Source organism: Andrographis paniculata, unplaced genomic scaffold (genome assembly GCF_009805555.1).
Source record: "Andrographis paniculata isolate CXL003 unplaced genomic scaffold, ASM980555v1 Contig67END, whole genome shotgun sequence".
In the NCBI taxonomy this organism is placed as follows: Eukaryota; Viridiplantae; Streptophyta; class Magnoliopsida; order Lamiales; family Acanthaceae; genus Andrographis; species Andrographis paniculata.
This window is the reverse complement of record NW_026137603.1, coordinates 554,953-566,902: the sequence shown is the minus strand read 5'-3', so window position 1 is coordinate 566,902 and position 11,950 is coordinate 554,953. Positions and strand designations below refer to the sequence as shown.

The following is an 11,950-nucleotide window of genomic DNA, read 5'->3' as shown; positions in this document are numbered from 1 at the left end:
AAAACATTCAGTAATGAAAACACAACCACCAAATCTATCCGCTTGGCCGAAAGAGCTTATCGTTGTTGAAATCTGATATCTTTCTTGGCACATATGATATTTGAATGTGTTTCATTATCTTCGTTTTGGGTTTAATAGAAGCCTCGCGATCTCGCTTAGTTGAATATGTTATTGGAAGATTCGTCAAATGTGAACTTCTAAATAGAAGAGAAATTGTGCATCGTCGCCGACTTTCGTCAAGTGCGGATGTGCAGATAGAGAAGGAATCGATGGCGGCGGCGGCAGCTGGCGTGGCTGAAGAGGTCCGCGGCGGCGGCGACGGACTGTGTTGTAGATGGAGGCAGCGCGACAGGAGATGGAGTATCTGCGTTGTGAATTTGAGGCTTGGTAAATAAGATGGGTTAAGAAGGGTTAAAAGGGTTAGTATTTATATATATTTTTTTAATTTTTAATTAATTTAAATAGTTGTCATATCATAATCGGAGAATTGATAGAATGTATCATAATGCATTTACTTGGACATCCTTTAATTAAATTATATAAGAAAAGTATTTCATGAAAACATCATAATAATATTATATAGACATCATTTTGTGATATTGTACACATCTTTATAATTTGAATTTATACTATTTTAAAAGTAATTATTTGAAAACGTATTTGTTTTGTTTAAGAAAAACTTAATCCCTAGTTATGATAATTTTTTCTAACTGATTTTTTCGAATTGATTTTTTTAATTAGATATCTTAATTAATTTTTGAATTACCAAAATATCCTCAATCAAACTCAATCATTGGATTGTCAGTAAAATTAATCCAACGGATTAAAAACATTCAAGATGCTCCTGAATTTTAATCAACATCAGGAGGATACCAAAATTCTTATTTTAAATACCAAGTCAGTAATGAAATATGTCAATTGAGCCAGAACGGAGGGATTACTTTAATTTTTCACCTCAACATAAAAATACACCAATACTTTTTTCTTAATCACTAAATTTCCTTAATATCATTTTCCCTAAAACTTATAGGTATGATTACATTTTTGTTTTTTTATATAATTATTTTAGTTAACTTCCAATAACATCTCAAATATAAAATTTTATTTACTCCTTATATGCAAACTAGTGAATAAATTCGTGCTACGCACAGGTGTATATATAAATAATATTTTCTTTGTCTGCTTACGAGAGTTAATTTATATTTTGCATTATTGTACTTAACATTAAAAATATCCTTATGTATGCATAATTTTTTATATAAATGTCATTATATTAGTATTATAAGAAACTAATAGAAGTATTTTTACTATTTTCTCTTTATTTGTACTACGTTTTTATATAATAATTAATATTTAAAGATCAATAAACAAAAAGTAAATGTTACTCTTGCAGACGGACGACGGGAGTATTTTTAAAATTAATAAATAAAATATATTTTTTCCGTGTATAAAAATACAATATAAATTGAAATAAATGTAACTGACATTATAAAAGTATTTATGACAACAAAAGTATAAAATATGATGCTTCATGACAAATAAAAAATAAGGAAAAAATATAGTTAAGAATAAAAACTTACAATAATTTTTTTTAAAAAAAAAAAAAAAAAACTAACGTCAAATTGTAAGTTTTGATTGTACAATTTTTTATATCGATGGCAAGAAGTTCAGTCTTGAGAATTGGCAAATCTCCGGTACAGCCAGAAACTCCACTGACCCACTCCCCATTCTTGTTCCCGATGACTGTGCCATAACCCCAAACCTGCCCATACCTTCTTGAACTTCCATCCATGTGTAAGAAATAATCCGCCTGTCTTTTTTGCCGCCTATTATTTAAAATGATATACCAATTGAACAAATTATAATTACAAATAAATTAAATTAAGATAATTTACTGAAATAATAGTAAAACTTAGGGATATAGATATACATTTGTAATCATATATAACAAACTCAAATAAAAATATAAAATTACTAACTATTTATTTCAATAAGGTGATAGGAAAAAAAATAAAAGTTTAAAAAAATATTAAACAAATACAATTTAATATCTATCAAATAATAATATAAAATAGTAAAATCTCCAATCCATTCCGTTATTTTTTATATTTTTGACATTAGTAACCTAGCCAGGCTATGATACCGTTAAAATATATTTAGAAACAATATATTATAGTTATAGTAATTATCTTATTTAAGAGATTCATAGGATTCTTCTCTTATTAGACGATATGCATATCACTATAAATATGTACATATTCTTATAATTGAAATAGAGAATTCAGTTTCATATTCTAACAGATACCATGTCGATGCAGAATGACTGTCTCACCTAAAAGCTCGAACTGTCAGGGAAATGCAGTCATTCATTTATATATCCGCAAACGGGAGTCCCCAACATTTATCTTTAATGGTTATGTTATTGCAGCCGAAAACTCCATCTACATCTAGCAACCAGGACAAAACAAGTAGGGTAGTGCCGAAGAGGACAACAACGAGGAGGTGAAGGACGAGGATAACTATTATATACCTTACATATAAATATAATACCTCTATCATCAGTGTATATATCAGGCACATATATTTAGATACCTACATACATTACACTTATGTCATAGTTTGCTAATTATGTACCTATAATATAATATCAAATGCTCCGTGTACATGTACTTATACCTGAGGAACCTTTACTTGAGAAATCAATCATTTTGAGTATCATATACTTTGAGAAATAAAAATTTTATGGTTCGAATTCAGATAAAGATTTTCGATTCGATTCAAATATGAATCATATACAAATATAAGATTTTAATATTCAATTTCATATTCGTAAATATTCAATTCTGTAATAAAAAATATATACATAGTATAGAATATAGTATACATATATATATATGAATTTCTAAAAGTAAATAAAACTAAATTTATTAAATACAATACTTTTAAAATTTTATATAAATAAATATATGATATTTTTATTTATGTTAAAATAAGAAAGTGTTTTTGTGTCAATTTAAAATAATAAGTAATATTAAATATTTTTATTTTTTTATCAAGTTATCTTAATATTAATCAGATAAGACAAAAATAAATTACATATTGAATAATATCGAAATCGAATTGAATATTCTAATCAAATCGAATACTTTGACAATTATTTTGAATCGAATACGAATATCATTTTAAGATTTGAAATGAATAGAATATTAAATCGAATAGTTGAATATTTTTTACATATCCATCATTTGTATAATATGCTGGAATTAATATTCATTTGCTTTAACAACTTTATGAGTATAAAAGACAAGAGAGGTGATACATATAACACATAAGAAAAATATGGATAACGTTACATATTTTGTGGTCTTTCTATTGAAAATATGGCATGAGCTGTTGAATATAAATGTATCATGCTCAAACCTTTCCACCGGGGCTAATAGAGGAAGTGCTCTCATCGAGTTCCTTAAGTGCATTCTCCGGCAGGGGATTGACTGAAGTCAACCACATTCAAGGACACATATTACTACACAAATAATACCTAAGGAATCACCAATCATACCTTAATTGTCAATGCTCGTACCTGGGGAACATTGTTACATATCTGCATTAAATATCGACGTACCCCGGCGTAGTTTTTATGGACATCTAATATAATGATATATGTTCCCATAACTAGCATCTATGCCTTGATCTGTGATTGGGAAACCAACCGTTCTCGGTTCAAAACATTCAGTTATTGTCGGTAATTAGAGATGAATTCATTATTATAGTATTCCCGCAAATCCATAATTGTATATAAAGTAAACAACACATATCTACTATGAATGGCTAAACAAATTGAAAAAGATTTAGTTAAATTATGTTGGTTGTTACTCATACATACTTTATTGTCTTGTCATTAAAGAATGTGGCATGAGCTGTTGAATGTAAATGTACAATGCCCAAACTTTTTCATCAGGGCTAGGAGAGAAAGTACTCTCACCGAGTTCGTGAATTGGCCCCTCCGTCAGAGGATCAACTGAAATCAACCACATTCGCGGATACCTGCTACTGCACAGATAATACCTAAGCAACCATTTTGCATACCTTGCATGTTGGTGTGTATACCCAAAGCACATACTTATATACCTGCATCAAATACCGACATACCCCGACACAGATCTTACCCACCTACAATACTGATATCATATCCTTCAGTAACGAGTATATATACCCTTGTAACATGTGCTTGGGAAACGAACCATTTTCGGTTTGAAATATACACTTGTTGTCGGTAACCAGATATGAATTCATCGTGATAGTATTCCCACGACACCTTGAATTGTATAAAAAGGTAAACAACATATATTTATTATAGATAGCTAAACATATCAGAAATGATGTAATTATATTGTATGATATATGTACAATTATAGTCCAATCTCCACTTGTAGATGACTAAACAAGTCATAAATGACTTACTTAAATCATATTGGTTGTTTGAATACATGATTGTCACAAACTGAAAATCTTTAGACCTATTACGTAGTAATCCATATCGTAACACACACAACAACATTCAAGTGAAAGCAGGAGTTGTAATCCATTATTAGGACTTCAAATGTTTTTTGTGTAATAGGACATAATCATATTTTTTAAAATATTTTGATTCATAACATAATAATCCAAAATTGTCGCACACTCACAAACTTAAATATCAATCAATCATGAGTATTTTAAGAAATAAAAACTCGGTTGCGCAAGCAAGTACTCTAGCCCGGTTCTGATGTACCCTTTATTTATTTTGAGATACCAATTCTTATCAAATTATGTACCCAAGCTCCGCTTTTGTGTAAATAAAGAATATAACCTTATGCCTAGATCAGTAATTGTGTACCTATATACTTTAAATGACAGCTCGTGTTAATGTACTCAAGGACTTAGAGTGAGCTCGATAGACTTCGACAATATTAAATTATATTTAGCACACAAAAAATAATTACAAGAAAGGATTAACGGGCATCCTATCAAAATAAATAAATTACACATTTAAAAAGTTTATTGTAATCGCCCCTAACTTTAATCAATTACCACAGATCAAATTGGGCACTTCTGCAGCTGCAATTAAAATACCAGCTTCACGGAAAATTTGTTCTTAATTTTTGGTAAATGGATGAAGAATAGTCACTGTAGCATGGTGCTTCTGCCCATAAATGAATAAATTGATGATGTTCAGTAAATTAGGAAAAAAATATGTAATTATATAACTAATTGCACAATTAGAGTACATGAATATAGTATTTTTACACACTAATCTAAACTTATTAGACTAAGATAAATTATAATTATATATAATATATATATCAATACCTGGAGATGTAAGGCGGCAAACAATCCAACAATATTACTTTTACCAATCACCACAACATTGTTCTCGATAATATCAATACCAGACTGGAAAAAGAAAATAAAAGTATTAACAAATAAATCATTACATATAAAACTTATTTCTTACAACAACAAATAAATAATGATAATGCATAATTGTCATTTCATGAATAAAACAAGAATATCATATTTCCTTCAAGAAAATACGGTGATTACATATACAGAAAGTCATATGTTTGCATACGCATAAGATACTTGCAGCCATGGTATAAATGCTAACTAGTAATCATACTATCAAAAAAATAAAATAAAATATCATCAACATCATCAAAAAAGAATATCATCAATTCATATACAAAGAATTAGTGAATTGAATTGATCAAAACAAGACTAAGTTTGAAATATAGAAACAAATGCATGGAAAAAATTTAAATTGTCATTGCTCTGGACTATTACTATTATTAGTCCAATCATCAAATGTCATGTATAGTTACGAATCCCAAATTCTCTAACTCTAACGAAATGAACACTTTTTAATGAAATAGAGCATGTCAAAACAGCACTTACAGAGAAGAATTCACAGTCATTGCAGTCCCAAAGCCATTTTTTCAAAGGAGACAAAAAATCGCAATTACGAAATACAATTGTGCCAACAATGTATCGAAGGCCCTAACAAAAACATTCCATAGTGTCTATAAAATCATACTGCTCACCAGTACTAAAGGAAGACAATGTAAAGCTTTTAAAAAGGTGGCAAGGCATGCTCAAGTACTAGCCAATCAATCTGAGTTTCTGCGACAACCTGTTCTAAAGAAATCAGCTGTCGAAAACATGGTTCGCCGTCGCGGATCGGCGTCGCGGATCGGCCTTTACCGTTCCAGATACGTCGCGGCGTATCGGTCGCGGCGTATCGGTCAAATATCGGCCTATATGATTTTTTTATATAAAATTTATATTTTTTCAAAAAAATAATAAATAATTAATTAAAATACATCAAATTATAAATATAATTAATTTAAAAATATATATTATTGAAAAAATATATTATAATTTATAATAGATCAAAATTTAAAATGAATAATATTTCAACTAAATTAGCGGATATATATATATAAATGTAAATGCTAAATTTTATGTTTTGCATATTGTCATTATACTAATAAATTTATTTTAATAACAAAATGATGTACCTTGTGTCCGTCAATGTCAAGATTTCATCTTTATCATCTGCATTATATAAATAAAAATAATTAGAAAAAAAATACAAATAAAATTTTATAAAATGTTCAAACTACGTTTATACTAAATATTTATACTTACCATTCAATACCATGTGGAATGTCGTGGAGGTTCAAAATCATTTTCATCTGCTGATCGATTATATTACGAATATCCTTGTTCTGGATTCATATTGCTTGGATAAGGAGAGATGTTCGAACCATATTGATTTTCTCTGAATGAACCCCTTCCATATACATCAAAACCTCGATATTCTCTATTATCATTGCTTCTGCTTGATGAACCATAATTTTGTCTACGATCATCAATACTACCCGAACCAGATGTAATCCCTCCGTAATATGTTCCAACTGGTTGGTTGGATCCAAATATAGGAAGATTGGCTGAATCCTGAAGATGTCTGGGTAGATTAGATAAACCGTATCCTGAGTAATAGGGATTATGATATGCATTTGGTTGGTCCCACTCCTGTCTCCCCAATCTATTACTCGAGCTATGAGAAGAATCTCCATAGGAATAACCTATATTCAAGTCTTGCATATGTTCGTGAACTCCAGAATATCTCCTAGTATCTGAAAAATTTGAAGCATCGGCTTCACTTGAAAATTCTGTTAAACTATTTAGAAAATCTCTTTGAGCTTCTATACCAGGACGATATCCATGATCAGTGTCTTGGGTAGCATAATAATTTTCATTTCCTTGAGCCCATCCCATATCACTTGAGTATCGGCTATCCCTGTAGCTCCCACTACCACCACCACCACCACCACCACCACCACCATCATCATCATCATCATCATCATCATCATCATTGTTATTATTCTTATCTTCACCATTAGTCGATGAAGATGAAGATTCCAATATGATTGCTTTTTTTTTCTTGGCCGTATTTTTGTTTTCTGATTTTTTCTCTTTCGCCTTCTTTTTTCCATCAGCTATAAATTGAGATAAAAGCATATCACTGTCATGATCATTATGCTCACTTTGACCTCGATCTCCACTTTCTTCAATAGCCTCATCCAACCAATTCAAATCACTATCACGAATAAGTGGAGATTCATTTTCTCTAACCCATTCATCTAAAATATCATTTTCATCAAAAATATGATTCAAATCAATTGGGTCATAAAAATCGTCTGTGTCTGTCCTTTGCATAAAATTTTTTACCCGAAGACGCATGTTGTAGTGGACATAGACTAGCTTATGCAGTTTCTCAATAGCTAATCTATTCCGAAGTTTAGTATGGATCAAAGCCCACGTACTCCAATTCCGCTCACAACCCGATGATGTGCAAGTTTGACTCAAAACTTTTAATGCAATTTTTCTTAAATTAGGAGCTTCATCACCGTACATATTCCACCAGTCAGCTATTAAAAATAAATAAAAAATTATTAATAATGCAACATTTTATAACAAGTATATTTAAAAATATAATTAAATGATAAATTTCATAATACATACCTGGTAAAGATGTAGATACAGTTCTAATAGCAAGTGCACTTCCAAACTCTCCAATTTTGTTAACAAATATGTTTATCTATAGACAATATAATAGTAAAATTATTAGAAATTAATATATATATATTTATATATTATTTATAAATTTCACATAATTTACCTCATTCATAGCCTTTACTTGTATATCCAAATCTGGCTCGAGTCTTTTGATAACTTCTTTTACTCCTTTTCGAACCTCCGATGAATCAAATTCACAAGTGCCGGAGTATTGAAGACCAGGATTTAAAAAATAAGCTGCATGAAATGTATATAAAATTAAAAAATAAAACAAACGATTAGCACAATATAAAAACAAAAAAATAACAAGAATAGTTACCTGCTGCATGCAAATCTTGATGCAATTGATTATACCATCTTTCATCGATGATATCCCAATATTGTTGAAAATCTTTCACCGCGGTTTTTATTGCCATTTTTGCCCTATCCATTGCCTCATAAATGATAGGTAGTGTAGGTTTTTTATCTTGATCAACTACTTTTAAAACCTTCACTAAGGGTTCCATGACCCCACAGACTCGGCGTATCCGTTTCCAAAATCTTTCATTCAAAATCAAGTCTGATATATCTCCGGCTTCATGTCTTCTCCTCGAGGTATTATTGTACTCAACCCATTCTCTAGAAGTACACATTCTTTTCAAATCGGTTGCATATCTCATAAGACTTTCCATTGCAACAAACTCGGTTGCAAATCTTGTTATGCCTGGTCGCAACAGATCTCGGCCATTCGTATATGTTTTCATCAAATTAACCACTTTATCACTGTTGTATATAAATCCTGTAATTCTTCTGGCTTCTTTTATCGTATCTTTCACTGACAATATATCTCCGATGTCTTCTAACATCAAATCAATGCAATGCGCTGCGCATGGAGACCAAAAAATGTGCTTCCTTTTCCTCATCAGTTTTTTCCCAGCCGCCTTCATACTAGCTTCACTATCAGTTACAATTTGTACAATATTGTCAACCCCTACTGATTCCACCACCTTATCCATTAGGGTGTAGACAAAGTCCGCAGTCTTCGCCTTATTTGTACAATCAACCGAACTGTGATATATCATATCTCTATCACAGTACACCATAAAATTTATGATTGGATGTTTTGTACGAGTACTCCAACCATCACACATAATTGTACATCCGTATGTTTTCCATTTCTGCTTTAAAGAATCAACATACTGTACAACTTCTTGCATCTCCTCGTTTAAATATTCACCACCAATTTGTTTACCAGTAGGTCCTTTAACTCCAGGTCCAACCGATGCAATCGTGTCAATCATCGTTTGGTAGTAAGGACCACTATCGGCAGCGTGAAATGGTATTGCATTAAAATGAAAAATTTTCGAAATTGCTCTACCCACTTTTTTTGCATTATCTTTTGAAAACATATTTTTCAAAGACTTATTCTTCGATTGAAACATGTATGGATCAAGTTTTTTTTGATGCAAACCTTCTGTCTTTTTCATAGAGCTTTCGAAAAAATTTCTTTTACTTCCTTTTGTATTCGAGCTGCTTCCTCCTACAAAGATAAAAAAAAAAAAAAAAAAAGCATATGATCATATATGGTTGTTATCTCAAAAAAAATATACTAATATTTAAATATATTTTATAAATTTAATAAATATACCGGCTTTAAAATTCAAGCTTGGTAGATCTCCGGAAACAAAATGTCTACGCTGCTGCTCCATAAATTCCATATTTCTGCTTTCAGTCATTGCTCTTTTTAAGTGTTTTCTTTCAAGAGCATCTATCTCATCTTCATTTATTTCAAAAACTTCATCTTCTTCCTCATCAGAATCATCTTCCAAACGAATGGAATTTTGCAATGCTTCTAACTTTTTTTTATGTGCTGCTCACATACTTTTTCCTTGGATCAAGTGTTTTTTTAATAACTCTCTTATTTCTTTTGGAGCTCTCGTGCATGCTTCAACTTGACCTGTAACATGTGCTATATGTTGTTTCATCCTAGTAATTCCACCGTGAACAATTTTACCACAATAATTGCATTTTGCTTGTTTTCTATCATTGCTGATAGGAGTAGCATGATCCCAACCAATATCTCTGTGCGGTGCCATTTTACACAAACTCTGTAATTGAATAATACAATTGTTAAAATATTTATAAATAGTAATTCATTAATTAAATAGACAAATTATATATTAGTTTATTAATAAATCAAACTTATACAAAAATTTAAGTAGATAACTAATTTGTTTATATAAAAAATATAGTTAAAATATTAATTTTTTACAATAAATTTACAATTAATACAAATTTTGTCTAAAATAATATTAATTTTAAATAATAAGATTATAAGTTATTCTAAAATATTAATTTTAATGAACTCAATTTATATAGATTAAATAAAAATTAAATACAATCCAACACAATTAAACTAAATTTATCAATAAATTAAACAAATTATTCTAAATAATTAAATCTAAAATAATTAAACCTATAAATTAAATAAACAAATTAATAAAAAATAATTCAAATTTATAAATATTTAAATTAATTAAAATAATATAATAATTAAATTTACCTTCCTCCTTTCTTCCCCTCCCCCAGAACGCAGAACCCAGAACTCTTCCCCTCCCCCAGAACGCAGAACCCAGAACGCAGAACCCAAAACGCAGAACGCAGAACTTTCCCCCTCCCCCACGATTTCGTTCAGACGCGAACAACTTCCCCTCCCCCACGATTTTCTTCACCGACGCGAACGCAGAATCCTCCCACTTCTTCTTCCCCTCCCCCACAATTCTTCTTCAGACGCGAACGCAGAACAGAGGTCTTTCCTCCACGATTCTTCTTCAGCGCACTGGTAAATGTTTTCTTCTCCGATCTGATCGAATTGAGATGAATTGTTCGAATAATATGAATAAAAAGTAGAAAATCGGTAAGAATAAGATTTATAATGGGTTTTATAGATAAGATATGAATGGATGGGAAAATTTTGGGCAAATATCGGATATTTTTGACGAACCAGAACGGTCCTGACCGTTCCGGTTTCGGATCGGCCGAGTCGGACCGGACTCGGCCGATCCGGCGAACCATGGTCGAAAAACAATAATGGAAAGGATAAAAGGGACAAGAATTTTCTGTCATCGGTGCCAAATGAAGAAGACGACATAGTTTTTTGTTGGATGGAGACTAGAGAATGGCATGTCAACGATCGAGACACAATTGAAGGAATGAACGCACCTTAGCTTTGCCGGAAACTCTAAGGCCCGTCAATTTCTTCCGGATGTGGGAGGGCCACGGCGATTTTGCAAGGGGAGAGATGGGTGTACGAGATTGGCGGCAACTGGTTACCCAAGAATGGATGAGAGTTGAAGATCGGAAAATCGTGGGTGGGCTTCCATTTTTCTGTCGGAGTTTCTTCTTCTCTAATTTGGCGTTGGCGCCAATAAAACGGGTTATTCATGAAATTACAAAGACATCATAATAAAGTAAAGATTGCAGTCCAAGTTTTATGAAATAGGAACCAATCTAAATGATTTTAGGGTAAATAGGGATTTAAACCCAATTTTTCCATAAAATAAAGTAATTAGTACAACATATATAGAGTAAAATTATTACAAATAAAATAATATAAAATAATTGTATCAAACATACAATTGAAAATTGTTAATAATAATTATCCAAATTTACTATTTAACATAAAGAGATTAAATATAAAATTCATTAATCAAAATAATATATAAAAAATAATTAAATTATTTTATATTTTTCTACCGGATTGTGATTTTTTTTTCTGTAAATCGCTCGTCTCCTTATTTATTTCACATAATAGAGATGAATTCAAACCGTTAACCATAATAAATATAAA

The 11,950-nt window shown here is 30.7% G+C and overlaps 1 protein-coding gene across 1 annotated transcript; it reads right to left on the bottom strand.

Moving 5' to 3' along the window:
* Positions 1-6,750: 6,750 nt before the first annotated feature.
* LOC127263235 (uncharacterized) lies at positions 6,751-11,175 on the bottom strand. The gene is made up of 8 exons (XM_051292259.1): positions 11,120-11,175; positions 10,664-10,884; positions 9,749-9,922; positions 8,441-9,640; positions 8,225-8,358; positions 8,068-8,143; positions 7,590-7,685; positions 6,751-7,247 (listed from the first exon to the last, which is right to left on the bottom strand). Exons 1-8 carry the CDS (start codon positions 11,173-11,175, stop codon positions 6,751-6,753), a joined length of 2,454 nt encoding a protein of 817 aa, XP_051148216.1.
* Positions 11,176-11,950: the final 775 nt, after the last annotated feature.